This window comes from Typha latifolia, chromosome 14 (genome assembly GCF_019914945.1).
Source record: "Typha latifolia isolate L0001 chromosome 14, TyphaL0001v2, whole genome shotgun sequence".
In the NCBI taxonomy this organism is placed as follows: domain Eukaryota; kingdom Viridiplantae; phylum Streptophyta; class Magnoliopsida; order Poales; family Typhaceae; genus Typha; species Typha latifolia.
In genome coordinates this window covers 3528637-3546402 of record NC_133099.1, presented here as the reverse complement: position 1 = coordinate 3546402, position 17766 = coordinate 3528637, and the positions used below count along the sequence as shown (strand labels likewise).

General features: G+C 35.7%; 2 protein-coding genes across 2 annotated transcripts; both read left to right on the top strand.

Annotated features, from left to right (window-relative positions):
- The first annotated feature begins 5380 nt into the window (after positions 1-5380).
- On the top strand, positions 5381-8729 carry LOC140801347 (calcium-dependent protein kinase 26). The gene is made up of 5 exons (XM_073156421.1): positions 5381-5696; positions 6066-6793; positions 6879-7175; positions 7738-8157; positions 8238-8729. Exons 2-5 carry the CDS (start codon positions 6214-6216, stop codon positions 8507-8509), a joined length of 1569 nt encoding a protein of 522 aa, XP_073012522.1. The 5' UTR covers positions 5381-5696; positions 6066-6213; the 3' UTR covers positions 8510-8729.
- Positions 8730-16677: 7948 nt separating this feature from the next.
- LOC140801282 (dehydration-responsive element-binding protein 1E-like) lies at positions 16678-17584 on the top strand. The gene has a single exon (XM_073156313.1). It carries the CDS (start codon positions 16774-16776, stop codon positions 17404-17406), a length of 633 nt encoding a protein of 210 aa, XP_073012414.1. The 5' UTR covers positions 16678-16773; the 3' UTR covers positions 17407-17584.
- Positions 17585-17766: the final 182 nt, after the last annotated feature.

Below are 17766 nucleotides of genomic sequence, written 5' to 3'. Positions count from 1 at the left end.
TTCTCCACCGTGGCCCTCCTTCTCTTCCTTCTCCTTCGACAAGCCAACTCCTCCTTATCCTCCTCCTCAAGTCATTGCCTTGTGCTCGTCTTCCTCCTCAAGCTGCCACCTCGTCCTTCTCCTTCTCTAAGCCGCCGCCTCGTCCTCCTCCTCCATCGGTTAGCAAGAGGTATTCTTAAGCATTAATTAATATTATTGTTTATACCTTGATGTACTCACTTATTTGCTAATTTATTATAGCTCACATTACTTATCTGTAAGGCATATTAAAATTGTTATCATATACTACAACATGTACGTCAATTACCATGCTAATATAATTTGTATCTTAGTGCATTTTTTCAAATGTGGTTTTATAGTTTGCCACTTAATTTTATTTTTGCCATCTTATTCATTTATAGTTGCAGTTTATTATAGAGGATGGTCAAGACTCAGAATCTTCACAGTATTATTATTTTTCGTTATATCCTTTTTTCTATTTATTATAAATTAGTGTGAGTGATTGTCTTATTGATCATTATCAGCTTATGTCTGGTGATTTTCTATGACATACTTTCTTTCTTTTTGTTAGCTAAACATATTATACTTCTTTTTTTGTTGTTGTTGCAATTACAAGTTGAAGATTTTTTTTTTTGGTGTTAAGAATCCTTGATAGTAATATTTTACAAGTGGCAAATAAATTTAATTATAATATTTGGCATGCCAATAGATTTTATTGTAATCTTTGGCGAGATACAAGTAATTTCTATTGTAATAGTTAGCAAGTGATAGATTTATGATTTGGATTTGCTTTAAGCTAAATTTTGGTAAATAGTACTGTGTTAAGTTTTGCAATTGGTGTGATTTGGTTGGCTTTAGTAAAGTTTTGTATAATTTAACTTAGTTTATTTAGTTGGCTTTTGTTATATTTACAGGTTAAAATTTTGAAATTGGTGTGATTAGCTTTAGTAAAGTTTTCTATAATTAACTTAGTTTATTTGGTTGGCTTTTGTTCTATTTGCATGTCAAAATTTTAAAATTGGTGTGATTACTAATCACTGATTAGCTTTAAAATTTATAATCAATTTGGTTTGCTTTTGTTTTATTTATAGATTTAATTTTACAATCAAATTCAACTTGTTTCAGCTTAAATAGGTTGTGGCTTGTCTTGGGCTCGATTTGGCTCGATCTAGCTCGATCCAACTCGACTTGAATAAATTCTGATAATAGGCTCAATTCAAGCTCAAGTTCGGCTCGAGTTGAGCTGAGCTGCCGAGCCTGAGCATAATTATAAGGTTCGAAATTAATTTTGAGCCGAGCGTGAGATGGAACCAGCCTGCCCAAGTTTGGCTCGCTCAAGCTCGGCTCATTTACACCTCTCTCTCCTATTATACTAGTATTAGCTCTCTTCTTTTAATATTAAAATTTAGAATACTTATTCTAGAATTTACCTCTTTCGATAGCAAGCGAGGTCTAACTAGTGTTCATCTTTATGAAAATGTAAATTAAACCTAGTATATATGGAAAATGATTCCTTTCTATGAGATCACTTATAATGTCCTATGACTAAGATATTTTATATGTAGAGTAAGGGTACTCATTTGTTTTCTTTTTTTTCGAAATGGACAGAAACTCAAATTTATTACCAAACGTCATCTAATTCACTTTAGTCCTAACAAAAATGTTAATCAGTTCAGCATTTTTATTGCTAAACAATTTTTCTTTCTTAACTGCTAAAAGATTAAGTAGAGATTTATATACATAAAACGTTGAACATTTTAGCGTTTTAGGACCAGACATACTTAAGGATAAAACGTCGATTAGTTCAGCATTTTTATTAGAGCTACATTAAATTAAATCTTATTTGATAATAAGTTTGAGGAATAGTCTATTTCGATAAAAAAATTAGAACATGACTAGAGCGACTTTATTCACAATCATAAATAGTTTTTATAATTAATAATTTATGTAATAATATATCTTAAAAAATAGTTTTTATAAAAGCTAGAGCGACTGCATTCACAATCATAAATAACTTTATGTGAGAATGATACTCAAAAAGAAAAAGGTGAGAATGATGGGAACCCCGGGTAAACTTCAATTCATATCACTTTATTTCCTGTGGTCTAAGATTAATATAATATTGTTAATTTTTTTAATCTAAATTTAACAACAAAAATACAAGAAAAAAAAATTAAAAACAAATATTGGAGAAAATTATCCCACTATAATAAATATTAAATGTTAAAATTACCCTTCTTGAAAAACTAAATATAAAATGCACTTTCAACATTTTTCTATCTCCTCATATCTAAAATTATAATCCCCCAAAAAAGAATGATAAGCCTCAAATTTAGTTATTATTTAATTATCACAATAAACCTTCTTTTAAATATATGATCAAGGAATGGAAAATTTCAACCTTCCTAAGAAATATAGGTAGAAGCATTATATATATACTCAAATAATAGGATTATTAATGTCATAGGATACTATATTACTATGGCAATTTAAAAGTTAATCTAAATTACGTAGGGCTAAATTGATACAAATAAAATTTTAATGGTTTGATTTTAGTCATAACCACGGGTCATTTAAAATTACCCTTTTAAATATATATATATAATTTACGAGTTTTTGCTTCTCTATAAAAAAAACTAGAGAAATTGATCAAAAACACCGTGTATTTTACTTTTATTATCTTCTACCGTCTACATTATCGGTATTTATTATTCCATCCTTGCATTATGAATTTAATTCTCAAAAACACTGTAAGTATTTAACCTAACGGCATCCAACAAAATAAATAATATTCTATTAATTTCAAAATTGAAAAAATAAACAGCTAAATTATGCCCTCTTTTAACTTAGTCGTGAGGCCATTTAGTCATTTTATACATACAATTAAGTTAACTAATATATATGATTATTATTACCGGTGTTGAATAATAAATATTCATAACATAACGGTGTAAAATAAAAATAAAATATAAGATGTTTTTATCTATTTTTTTTTTTAAAAAAAAGAGAAAAAGAAATGCTTTTCGTTTCAATGGCCAAGAAAATTTTGTCCCTTTCTCAGATGGGTTGTATTAATTAAATGGCATTATACCCATTTCAAAATTCAAACCCCTTTACCACGCCCATCAACCCCATCACGACCGTCCAAAACCACACGAACGGCCGCGATCGGTTCCCAGAGCCCGAGGCAAGACTTTGAAAAGGTGCGACGAAGCGGGAGACACGCCGCAATCCGGATGAACGGCGGCTATCGGTGCAGCTAAATAACGGAACTGAGATTCGTCGAACCATACACGTGGCGGCCGGAGAATGGGGTGTTACGGGGTGTTCGGTGGCGGCGTTCCCACGATGAGGTAGAGAGAGCAAGTAGCAGTTGAGGTAAAGGATTGCCATCGCTTTCTATTTTAATTTTTAGGAAATTTTACAAATGTCACCCTATATTTTATCTATTTTATAATTTATATCTTATTTTCGAGGTTTTTATAATTCGACCTCTACTTGTTACTTATAATTCTTAATTAACATCCGTTAATTTAAACAATACCAGCAAAAAAAAATTCTGTTATAATATATGAAATAATGACTTCTTTATAGAAGGGACATAGAGGAGAAAAAAATAGTGATGAGAGTATTTTAGTAATTTAATTAATATTAGTTAGTCAAAATAATGTCAGAGTGTTAAATAAGAATTATAGAGAAAAAAAGGGATCGGATTATAAAATCTTCAAAGATGGAGTGTTAATCACAAAATAAGTAAAATATAGAGTATAATTTATAAAATACCCTTAATTTTAGTTGAATCTCGAAATTTTAAGCCGAGTCAAAAATTCAAATAAACTACCCCCACAAGCTCACACAACTCTCTTTTTAACTTTTCTATATTTAAAAGAGCGAGAGTCTTTTTCACAGGGTTGGAGGATTCGAGCGAGTCAGTGGTCATTAGTTTGATTTTTATTGGAACGATTTGCACTTAACTTGTTGTGACCGTATTTTCTTGAGATGGTCAGCAGTTATTCAATCTATATATTATTAGATGTATAGATCAACTCATTAGTCATACGTATTTCATAGTTATTTATGATCATACTAGATATAATCCAATAATCCCTACTATTCAATTTTAAATATAATCAATGCGTTGATGCGCACTCGGGTAGACCAACAAACAATAATATACATATATATATATAGAGAGAGAGAGAGAGAGGGAGAGAGAGAGATGAAATACTATTTAGAATTGTCTTTTATTGCACAAATTGGAATAAATTGTATTATTATGAGGGCCATCTAGTGCTCTCTATAAGTTACTATATGCCAAGTCAAGAGAAGACCAGGAAACCTTCATCCATATCATGATGTACATACAATTTTTGGAGGAGAAGTCTATAACTACCAAGACTCTAAATATCATGCTGTCAATTCCTCTCTCACTCTCATAATTTTTCAAGATACTTTCTAATTTCATGTTAAGGGAACAAAAAAAAAAGCTTGTTCACTATGCTAAATTGGCCCATTAGTCCCACATTAGCTATGCATCACACTAAGTGGATGTAGAAGAAGAGCTTTCGTTGCTTCCAGGTAGCAGCAAGTATTCAATTTTCCAAAGAGGACAGGACCACTTCAAGCTCCTATGTCACACAACAATATCACATACTCATGACTCCTCATGAATAATTTATAGCACTTTGGCATTACTATTATTATATTAAATTAATAAGAAATATTAGAATCTATCTCTTAGATTATTGAAAACTAGCGATCTGTACTTTTTTTTATTATTTAAGAGTCGGAAGGCTAAATATGGGTTGGACAAAAAGTAAATCCTCTTTAGAAACTAAGGTACTAAAGCCTATCAAGCTTTAACCAATATAATAATCAGTCTAAATTGCGCCGCCAAATTATTGTTTTTAAATGAAACGTCGCTAAGACATTGCTCTAAGTCATCGTGCTGCTAAGTTGCTCCTCCAAGTCAACCGCACCGCTGAGTCATCAAACGAGCTATTGAGTCAAGTCGCTACAAACCACTAAATAATTTTCTCCATAATAATTATTTAGAGTTAGAGTCGATCCCATGACCTCCTACAACTTTACTAGAGAGTAAGAGTAGATTCGACATCGATGTAAGATATATAATTATTATGAATTACTTGTCCCTTATATTATTTATGAATGACAATTAAACACAACTATTTCTATCTATTACTTCTTGTTCTATATATAATTTAGAAGTGAAAATATAATTTAGATTAATAATTACTCTATAAATATCATCAACCAAGAATGGTAATAATTCAAATTATGTATAAATTAGTACATTTTCTGTTGTTGATCCAAATTAGGAGTTGATATTAGACCATGACTCTTTTGGGATGGTTTCCTTGGACGACAACAAAGCTATGAAATCCAAGTAACAAGTCAAAACGAAGCCTTTAATTGGAAAAGTGTGAGTTTGGGGAAGGAAAGGGGTAAGCAAAGGAGTGATGAAATGTGAGCAATAAAGAGGTCTGCTTTCAAATTGTATATTTTTAAATAATCAAAAGTGGGTGCTTCCACCACCGGAAAACCGTGAGAGCGCCGACATCTGACCCCCACTTGCTTCGGCTGTCGAGTCGCGCTGGAACCAGCGATGCCGTGGTGTTGAGCTTCCGTTTCCTTCGCCTCTCTCCGCTTCTAGTCTTTCTTCTCCTTCACGCAAGGTGGGTTTCTTCTCCAACGAGTTAAAAATTGAAGTTTTTTTTTTGGGGAGGGTTTTCTCGGACTCGGTTGGTTGGATCTGGAGAAATTTAATCTTTTGTGGGTTTTATTGCTCGGTTGGGGGTTATATCGCTCGGAATTTTATTGGAATACGGGTTGATCTGGATGATCTAGGGTTTTCGTGGGGTTTCTTTGGTGATTTCTATTTGGGTGTGGGTTTTCTGAGAATAGCGTTTAGATCTGTAGGAAACTCGTCAGTTTCTAGTTCTTTCTAGTTCTTGTCCAGGAATATGTGCTAAAGATTTGATTTTTTTTGTTTGCGACTTTGCTAAAGTTTGTATTTTTTTCTACTTTCCCGCTCGAATGTTCAGTTTCGGTGCAATGGGTACATTAGGTTTTGGTCCCAGATCGAAGAGCTTGCGTTGAGGTTGCAAAGAGTTTGAGAAGAAGAAGGATAAGTTGGTTGAGATCGTGAAGGAGAGAGCTTTAGCCTACCGCCTGGAGCTCGAGCTCCGTGTGATGGCCGTTGCGAAAGGCAACATCATTGATTTACCCTACAACTGCTGCTATAAGGTACCTGGACTCGCCAATTCAATCCTCGAAACTCCGCACATCTCTTACTTGGGAGATCGATACGTATTAGGGGAGCAACTGGGTTGGGGACAATTTGGGGTAATCAGGTTGTGCTCTGACATGCTGACCGGCGAGACCCTTGCCTGCAAATCCATTGCCAAGGATCGACTTGTCTCCTCTGAGGACCTTCGGAGCGTGAAGCTTGAGATAGAGGTAATGTCCCAGCTCTCCGGCCACCCCAATGTCGTCGATCTCATGGCTGTCTACGAGGACGAGGACTTTGTGCATCTCGTCATGGAGCTTTGTGCAGGTGGGGAGCTCTTCCACCGCCTCGAGAAACATGGGTGCTTCTCCGAGCATGAGGCAGCTGTCCTGTTCCGCCATTTAATTGAGGTTGTGATGTATTGCCATGATAAGGGGATTGTTCACCGCGATCTTAAGCCGGAGAACATTCTCCTGGCTACAAAATCATTGTCTTCACCAATCAAGCTCGCGGATTTTGGCCTTGCAACCTACATAACTCCTGGTATTTTCATAATCTTAGGACTATCTCGTGTTCAATTCATAGAAATCTGTTAGTTTGCAATCTGAATTTGGATTTGATTCAACAGGGCAGAATTTGTCTGGTACTGTGGGAAGTCCTTTTTACATAGCTCCAGAGGTACTTGCAGGGGGATACAATGAAGCTGCTGATGTTTGGAGTGCAGGGGTTATTCTTTACATCCTTCTTAGTGGGATGCCACCCTTTTGGGGGAAGACCAAGTCAAGGATTTTTGAGTCTGTTAGATCTGCTGATCTAAAGTTCCCTAGTGATCCCTGGGATAGAGTATCTGATTCTGCTAAGGATTTGATTGCTGGAATGCTACGAAGAGATCCTGCCCAGAGACTCACAGCCTGTCAGGTTCTTGGTAAGCTGCATGTCTTCTAAATATTTAGTAACTTTTTAACTTCGCTAGTTAAAGGATAAGTTGTAGTGTTGTGATCCTTCATCCCCACTTTTGCGAGACTAACTTTGCCTTGGTTCTGTCCCTGTTGTTTTAAGTTGTGAATTACAATAAGTTCGCATCAACATTGCCAAACATGATAATTTATTGTAAGAGAGGAAGTATATAAGTTTAAACATATGCAGATCTTCCATGAATAACTTTTGACTTCACTACTGTTTCTGTTTTGAGAAGTTGTTGACGTCCAGTATATGAATAGGACAGATGGAAGCCGTCACTCAACCTTTTTTCTGTATCATCTTTCCATCTCAAATAATAAAACAAAGTGATGATAATAGGTCCACTATTTACTATTGTTACTGTCCGCTAATCTCTCCAGTATTTCCCTTTTGTCCTGATTGGAGTTACTTGGGCAGTTATGCATGGGAACTGTATTTCAAGTTTTTCATGTCTAAACATAGATTTTTCTCTTGGTTTCTTCTTGACACTTGCAGGATTGTAAACTTCTTCTGTTGGTTTTGTGCAGATCACTCCTGGATAAAGGATCACACTGACCAGAGACAAGTTTCATGCAGACGAAGCAATGAAATTAGTTACGGACAATCAGATTTGGGATCATGCTCCTTTGCTACCCCACTTGCATCTCGCAGTCGTGATGTGAGCTTTAGTACTAGTTCACCCATTCCTTGTCAAACCCTGGCAGATCAATCTTCTCCTGCATTTACTTGCAGATCATCATTCTCCACCTTCATTGTTGATAGTACACCTTGTTCTCCTACCATTGCCTTCTCCTTCAGCAGCAGCTGCGAGCCTAGCAGTGCTATATTCTCCCCACAAATTCCATCAATGTCAAGCTTTTCATTCTTCAGCCCACCTCGCACCACTGCGCAAGAAGACTTCTTGGATTTCACTAGTGAGGCACTGAATGGCAACTCAATTGATAAAGGTGAAAATTCACATTTTTTTTCGTTATTTCCTATCTACAATTTTGCAAACTCGTCTGATCTGCATCATTGTGAATTGCAGACCTCAGCTTTGGAAAGATTGTTGCATCTCCTGATTCTTCTTTGTGCGTCAACTGTGATATTAAGGTTTCTGATAACAAGTTGGCCGAGGTTAGAAGGGGGGCAGCAACTGCCTCTAGAGTAGCGATTGGTATCCATAGTCGTAGGAATCACACAATTGGGCTTGGAGAGCTCGAGCAGCTCGATCTCATGGTTACAGAATCGGTCATACGTTGGGCGTCGTGCACACACATCTCAAATACACCATCTCTTAGGTCCTCTCTTGTTTGTTGACTGTTGTCTGACTTTGATGATAGGGTGGGGATACTGTAACACAGAATGTATTGATTCAGGAATGTAGCTTAATCATGAGAAAGAACTCTGCTGCCATAAATTGGCCAATCCTGGTTATGTTCTTCAATCTTTGCAGTTGGTGTGAAGCTCGAACAGTTATGCTATCTATTGTTTGTCATATATGATTATGAGTAGCGATATAGTTGTTTGTGTTGGTTCATTTTTTCTTATGATCTAGGTTGCTCAATTACACTCCTCTTCATCAGTAAACGTTCCTATCTCATGACGTGGTATAGGGTCATGTAAAATTCTTGATTTGAATGTTATTGTCTTGATAATCCATACAGCCTTTGATAGATTCAATGAACTGTGAAACTATCACTGCCAGAACTTCTCCAGCATATATTTACAACCTTGGATTATATTGACTTTTCCATTACTTTGTCCTAAGACTTCTTTTATCAGTCAAATTTTCTCCATGGGAGAAAAGAAGCCCACATCCAAAATCTAGTCAAAGAATTGAAGTCATGAGTTTGGGTGGAGAGAAGAAAAACGTCAAAGTGTGTGACTAGAAAGATCATGGTAAATAATAGCTGCTTGTAATTCTAGTCTATAGTGATCAATCAGTGTAGTAGCTTCCATGGCTTTGCAGATTGGTTGGAGGGTATTTGTACCTGGAGAATACATTCACTACCTGAAGTTATCAAGAAACCTTTTCTATGTGCTCAGATGCATCAATTGATAAAGAAAGAGATGAATGAATTAACTGCTAGTTTAGGAGCTAAGTCCTGGGTATCTTCTACTTGCACTATTCTTATTTGGTAAAAGGAGGAGGAGAAGGAGAAGAGGAGTTTTGAACAAGGAAATGAATTATGGTAGTGATGATACAGACTAGTGGTAAAGGTTGGCTCTCTATAGTTCATTTTAAGATATTCTCTCTGTGAATTTATCGACTACTCTAAAAGTTTAAGCTATCAGATAATACTAATTTGTATATTTTTTATTTAACATTCATCCCTCGTTTTGAAGCTAAAATATTTTTTACTTTAAGGGGTCGAGGTGTTTTTATATTTTAAATGACATATCGGAATTCAAACTTAAGATTTCTATTTTCATACCATATTAACTCACGAAGTACTTTAAAAATCTTAAGCTGCTAAAGAATAATTATTTTTCTATTTTAACACTCACGGACACCAATAATTTACGCAGGTCAATAAATCTAATATAATAAAATATGCATCTCTGTGTAGGCTGCACTATAATAGTTAAACAGACAGATCAAGGGCTTCATCCATTGTTAGCTGTGATGTTTGTAATCAATTTTCCATGAGAAAAGCTCAACTTATGCATGCATATCTATGGACAATAGAACAAAATATATCCCCAAAATCTTGGTGAGTTTTGAGCAACAAACTCTTCCTGCTGTTTGATCTCCCTCTCTTCCATGTCCTTCTCAGTGCTGCTTGACAGAAGATCTCCCAACCCCATTGATGATATCCCTTCTGCTACCAGGTTTACAGCACATCACCTGTGCTAATTAACCAATGTTAATTGGATTATAATAGAAATTAATAATGCCAGTTTTAGGTGTTACATGGCATATCATGCATTAAAGAAGAAATTAAATTCACTCTAGTAGATTAAAATCATATCTCCACAGAAAATAATGTCCTTCTGGGTTTTTTTTTTATCAATTACTCTAATGCTTTCAGCTAACTCTTTTTATGTTCCAATCACCATTGTATTTGGGTGTGTTGATATTTGTTAGATTATACATTTTTATCATTAGTGGAGCGAGCCGAGCCGAGCCAAGCTGAGCTTAAGTCCAACCTCGACCCGATTGCTTAACTGGTCGATGGGTTTAATCTACGCCCGATCCCTATCTAGAGTTGGACCCGACCCAACCTAACCCGACTCGATTCGAAGAATACTCACATCTACACATTACCATAGCTCTATTAAGAGCTCGCATTTTAAGTAACTAAATTGGTCACACCAAATCGCTTCACATAGTAATCAATAATAGCCGGTAGTTAAATAGACTCTAATGCCAATTATTGGGAAGAACACCCTATTGTTAATTCTCTTAAGAGACTAATATCATGAGTTAAAATAGTTATAAATGTTAAAATTAAGGTATTTAAGGTATTCTAGGTTTTTTTATCCGATGTCCAGAATTGCATGCTCAAAGTCTTTATTTTTTTTCAAAAGTATTTAACTGTTTGAAACCCGCAGAGTTATTAGTTTTCTTAACAAACTGTCGCCGGATAGATGAGTTAAATTAATTATAGATATAAATGATGCTTAATATTCTTGAGTAAGTTCTTTAATATTAAGATAAAAGTAAGAGGGGAACTAAATATTAAAAACATTTATTTTTTTTTCTTTAGCAATATAAATGTTATTTTGTATCAATAACTATTTTAACTCGTTAAGAAAATATAGGATTCGAATGATAAATATCCATATAATAAGATATAAATAATATAAAGATAAAGTATTTTTGATAAAATTTTCTAATATATAAAATATGTGAAACATAAAATTGAATACATACTATATAACATGAGCTGAATATAAAATCCAAAAAGAAAATTCAGTATACACTATGAAATAGTTTCTGATGAGAAATGAGTTATAATTACTTTGTAGCTAATCATAAAAAATAATTAAATATAAATAAGAGGTATATTAGGTATCTTATATTTTTTTTTATTAGATGTCTAGAAATACCATAGTATAATAAAATATCTTATTTTTTGTGAAAGAAAAATTATTGATAAATATTTTCCATCCTAAACTTAAAAAACGTGGTTTTTTTTATTATTTACATATATTTATTAACTTTAATAATAATAATAATAATAATCTATTTAGAATATTATGCTAAAAATTAATTACAATAACAATTCTGAAAGAGTAAAACTATTTTAGTAGTAATTTCAATATTTCAAAAAAATATAATGGCAATTATAATTTTTTAGAATTTTCAATCGCAATTATGTAAAAATCCATATTTTTTATATAAATATTCCTCTTTTTTTTTTTGCATGGCTACGGTTACGAAACGGCTTGATTCGATCTGAAACGGTTTTGGACTAGATTGAATGCGTGACTTTCGAAGGTAGCTGTAGATAATTTAACCGTTGGATCTTCCTGAATTTTGGATATGTTATTTTTCTTGAAAATATATTTCCAACGAATTCAAGATCGCAGAGTTTAGATGGCTAGATCTTGAGATATTGGCCGAAAAGTGACTGATGGTCAGATAAACCCTAGCTTGATAGCCCTTCAATTGCTAGATAGTTACTAGATTAATTCCTTGGCGTGAAGGGAGAGAAGTTATTGTAGAAGAGGGAAATTAGAAGTTAGAGAAAGCCAACCAAAGACTTGGACGGTGGAAGGAAGAAGGTGGGAGAGGGCGCCAATGGTTAGAGATAGTTAAGAAGAAGATAATGACACAATGCCGAATTCAATTATTAGATTTCAACTCCAATTAGGATTTCCTTTATAGAGGCTCATTCTAGGGATCCAAACAACTAAGTTAAAAAATCTTAATCAACCAACTAAACCAGTCTTCCTTATCTTAACCCCTCGTTTTGCTGTAGATAGATTTCGAATATGAAGAAGTAGTGAATATTAAAGTTGTAGATATGAATTTAGCTAATTAAATAAAATCCTAACCTACTAAGAGTTTAACTAAACCAAATAACTAAATAAAATAATTAGACTCAATCTATTGAGCCCAATCTCTCTTTGATGTGATCCGATCTGACCCGGTTCGCATCAGCTACCCATGAATTTAATTATATTTCTTTGAGAAGTCAAGAGTGTTGACAAGTCATTCATTTTCCTTTTCTCGGTTATCAACCGAATCGAGCCAAGCCACCAAACTACCAATCACCAAACAATTTCTCTATAATATTATTTGGAGTTGAGAGTTGAACTCATGACCTCTTTTGGTCACGAGCAAAGTACTAGAGTTGGTTGGTTGTCAAAGTTTCTTCTCAAAAAATTAAAAATTAAAAATTAAAAATTAAAAATTAAAAATTAAAAATTAAAAATTAAAAAAGAAAGCAAGGATTATATCTACACGGAGTCGTAGAAAAAAAAAACAATAAGTATACAATCTTATCTTCATTTCTCACGAGACTTTGAATTTGACTTCTTAGATCATCGTCAAGTTATACAATTATCCTAGAAAAAAGTCTAATTTTTTTAATATATGCAAGTTTTAATTCTAAACTTAATAAATTGACTAACGCCCAGTTTCTAGAAAAAAAAGAACAAATCATACCCTTCTACTAAGTAACGCCTTTGTCACTAAAGTTTATGTTATCCTAATAAAACTCTAGATAATTTCTTTGTTTTGTTCACACCAAGATGCAACTTCGTGGTTCTAACTAGTAAAGTAGCAATTGACTGTTATGTTTGGTTCACCTCGTAAGCTAGGCTTGAGTCTAATGAGATTGAGCTTAAATTAGCCGAAATGGTAAATTTGTAAATATGCTTATATTTCAAATCTCTCTTGATATAGATTTAGTGAATGAAAGGGTTTACGGGTTTATGGCATAAGAGAATATGAGATGACACATGTATAGAGAGGGGAGATAGAGTAGAAGAAGAAGAAGAAGGTGTCATTTCTGTACTAATGTTCATATACTTCTTCAGGTCATCTTTTGTTCTCTCCAAAAGTTTCTGTACCTCTTGTTTTCTACCATTGGTTGGTGAGATTTTTTAATGCATCTCTTTTTTTTTTAGTGTTCCATAAAATGGTGAGATTGTAGCTCAAAATATGATTTTTTTTTGAGAAAGCACGTGTGCTTGCTCCTAGTGTTATCTAGAGAAGATGTATTTCTCTGGATATATTGAAAAAGTTTGCTAGGGTAAGGCCCTGTGATTTATTTGGGTTTTTTATGTAAAAATTTCGGTGTGATTATATGCTTAGGTTTCTATTATTCCATTATATTGATTGCTTCCATTTTAACTTTTTATAAGAAATTAATGTCTCTCATTTAATTGTGCATAGACAAAGAAAGTTTATGTCCTTAACATTGACTACTCATAAAATGCCAAATTTTTAGAAAAGAACTGAGAAAATCTTGAAGATTCTACTCACAAAATGCCAAGTTTCTAGATAAATGAAGAAAATCTTGAAGATTTTAGACCCAGAAATAAGAAAATGTTTATTCTAGTATAAATATAGTAATAAAACAATTACTTATGCTTATACTAATATAATGATACCTACTTCTCCCTCCTCCCATCTTCTGTCTAATATTTTTATATTTATTAATTACTATTTTGTCTTTAAAAAATGTCACTTTAATCAACGATCATTTCAATTTATTTATTTTTCTTCGTCATCTTCTCTTTCTCCTCGTCCATTTATTATAAAGAGTATTTTTAGTTATTTATCAAATTATTAGTTTAATTTTATATCACATAAAGAATAATTATTATACACTACGTTGACATACAACTAAACATTAAAATAATTTATACCAATATAAGCTCTCATATATGGTTGATTATACTTAGCTCTTTTTTAACTATCACTATTTTTCATATTCAGTCTCTTATAAAACTTGTGACTTAAAAAAATTTTTAGTTCGAAGAGTTCGTGTGGTTTCTTTTTTCTTTCTTAGATAAGGAGTCTGTTCAAAAATTCTATGTGGATAATAAAAAGAGTTCAACGAATGTATATGAAAAATTGTGCTACTTTATGGACGCACTTTAGCTAACAAAGATTATTTTCGTATAATTATAATACATAATTCTAAATACTAGAAGTAGAATCCATAAAAATACTAACACTGTAATCCATAAATTTTAACACCAGATTCCATTAATTATAATACTGATACCAAATTCCATGAATTATAATTTTAAATACTAATGCTCTCCTCAAAATAAGTATCAATCCTAACATCTATGACAAGCGTCTCGTTAGATAATCATTTGATCTAAAAGATTAAATTGTTAGATAGCAGGTTCTTTCATGTGTAGCTCCTAAAAATGCGCAGCTAACTATGCTGTAATATTAGAAACTTATAACATCCATAAAACTAGCTGTAATAATATATATATAAAATAATCATTTGACCCAAAAGCTTTAATATTAATTGACTAACAAATATATATCACATCTATAACTTTTTATATATACACTTTCCCAAAGACACACAAAGATAAAAATAGATAGCCCCAGCTAGCTCACTTCAATCTCTCTTCAAATAATTTCCCTGTATTATTATTTATACCTCTCCCTATAAGAGTATAGATACCGTGCTGGGGTTGATAATTAGTAGATTCTTGTATTTAATTTATGATTAGCCCAATGGGCTCGCTAATCCTTATCTCCTCTAACAAGGGGAAAGATAAAAAAGGAAAAGAAAATCACTTCCAAAAAGTGGCCAAATATTCACAAGCAATGACTATTAAACTATAGAAGTGGACCCCTGACCAACAAACTTAACCCCACTGTATGTCATCTATTGAACCTATCCAATCCAGTCAAAGATATTAGCAGCAAAAGAGTCCAAAAGCCACTCCCTAGTGGGGGGGCGTTGGGAGGGGGCCCACTGCCCATTCCCCAATTACAAGGGGCAGACAAGGAGGGCAGGAGGCCGTGCCCACGCTAAAGTCCAAACCCAAACTCAAACGTGTGGAAGTATCCACGGGTAGCGAAACGTGGGCCAACCAGTCGCGGGCACGTAGATTCTTGCGGGTGGGTCCCAGCCTGGGGGTGTGAAAAGCTGGCCGTTGAGATTTAGTCAGCAAAATTCTATCCATCGAGAAGTTGACAGCGGAGGACGAAGATATTAGTTGAGTAGATTAGGGGGGGGGAGAGCTTCGGGTTGGAGGAGATTTTATGCATCCTCGGTTGCAGGAATAAAAGCTCACACACATTTCTATTCCCATTTTTGGTGTCCATTAAAATGAATAATTAAGTTATATTTAATGTCATTAAGGATTAGGATACCGTACCTTCTGGACAGCCCATCACAGGGTGCCAAGTGACCGAGAAGTAGCAAATTCCTGCACCCGAGGCTACGGATGATCTTCTCTCACGGCTTGCTGTTGGTCTAAAGACTGTGGAGTGGGACTGAGGGGCAGAAACGTCACTTTGCACAAACCGCCCACAAACGCGTTTACGCGGGCGGCCCAACGGATTTCCAACTGTCGTCGAAACGTCCCCGAAGCGCGCGGTTTTCGAGAAGAGTAGAGAGGGAGAGACCGACGGAATCCAGCAAATTGGATACGGTTAAGGAAATTATTAAAAAAATAAAAGAAAAAGGAAATAATAATAGATCGAAGTGAGATTCTTCCAAAAGTCGGTTATTTGTCCCCCCTTCCACACCCCCCCCCTCCTGCCACGTGGTCGCCGCTCTCGGCTTCCTAGCTGCTTCCCTCGTGATCTATGGATGGCCGAGGAATTGCCGATCTGAGACCTATCTCTTTGACTTATTCCTTTTCTCTTGAACAGATCCTTGCGTCAGAATGTTTCGAGGGATTTTTAACGTAATCTTCACTAAAAACTTTTTAAAATATTATAATTGTCATTTACGATTCTTTAAAATATTTATAATGGCACTTTTTTAAAATACGGTCTCTTCGTTATATCTAATAAATATATATATATATATTCTTACTAATATCACAGTACAAGAAAAACTTATTTTTGAAGAGAACTCCAAAATAAAAATATTTCTAATCATTTATGTGTATTTATTTACTTTAACGATTAATTTAAAATACTTTATTAAAAAAAATAGATTTATAAACACGTCAGCTTTTCCGATCAATTGCCCGAGGAGCTCTATCTCCTCGGCACCTGATGTGCCACACTGCCACTTCCCCAAAGTACAAGTGCCCAACTGTATACCATGCTAAGCTACTAAGATATCCCCCGCCCTTTCCTTCGGTCAAACTCTGACCCAAGCTGACACTCCCAACTCAACCAATTAAAAAAAAAAATCCCAATTAAAATAATTGCCAGCTAAGCGTCTCCAGGATCGCCTCATCCGACGAAGCCCACGCCACGTGCAGATTCTCCCCCCTCTCTTTCCCAGCTGTCTCTTACCACACCGCCCCCTGTCTCCCCGCGTTAATGCCACGGACGCCCTCACATACCTATATATATATATTTCCCCCTTCCTCTATCTCTTACTATCTTACTCTTAGTATCAACACTAGTACTATTACTCTCATCACTCCATTTAATTGCTTCCTCTTCTTCTTCTTCTTCTTCTTCTTCGATGGAATTGGGCGGTGATTACTGTGACTCTGAGTACGCGACGGTGTCTTCAGCGCCGCCGAAGCGCCCCGCCGGCCGCACCAAGTTCCGTGAGACGCGGCACCCGGTCTACAAGGGGGTGCGCCGGCGCGGGGCAGCGGGCCGGTGGGTCTGCGAGGTCCGGGAGCCGAACAAGAAGTCGCGGATCTGGCTCGGGACATTCCCCACCGCCGAGATGGCCGCGCGGGCCCACGACGTGGCAGCGCTCGCGCTCCGCGGCCGCAACGCATGCCTCAATTTCGCGGATTCCGCCTCGATACTCCCCGTCCCACCGCCGTTCTCCACGCCGCAGGAGATCCAGCGGGCGGCGGCCGAGGCCGCGGAGGCCTTCCGACCGAAATGCTCGTCTTCCGGCGGCGGCAGTCGCGGCGCCGCCTCGGTGAATCCTTCGTTCTCGTCGTCACCATCCGCCGGCTCGGCGGAGGCAACGTCGCCGTTCGATTTTCCCGGGTACGACGACGAGATGGATCTGGAGATGTATTATGCGAGCATGGCGGAGGGGTTGCTGATGGAACCGCCGAACGGCGGTTGTAATGGCAATTGGGACGACGGGGAGAGCGGCGGAGAGGTTTCTTTGTGGAGTTACTCCATTTGATACTACTTTTTGTTCCTTTGTACCCTTTTTTGGGTGGGGGGCTTTGTGTTGGATTTGGGAGGTCGGGTGATTAGAACCAGGATTTTAAACGGTTCTTGCCTTGACAGAGATTCCCAAATTAGGAAATGGCTGCGTCGTAATGACTTCCTTATTTATTAATTTGATACTGATTAGATCACCCTCTCGTTCAGCTCATGATTGCTTTGAGTTCCCAAACTGAGAACCGGGAAGCTGCGGCGGGCTCTGCTTTCTCTTGTCTTTTTTATCGTTTCTGGTCGGATGGGCAATTTAATCGTTTGAAAGAAGAGAGGCAAATGTGTGGTAAAGTTTCTGGTAGTCGAGACCAGTGGTCGAAATTTT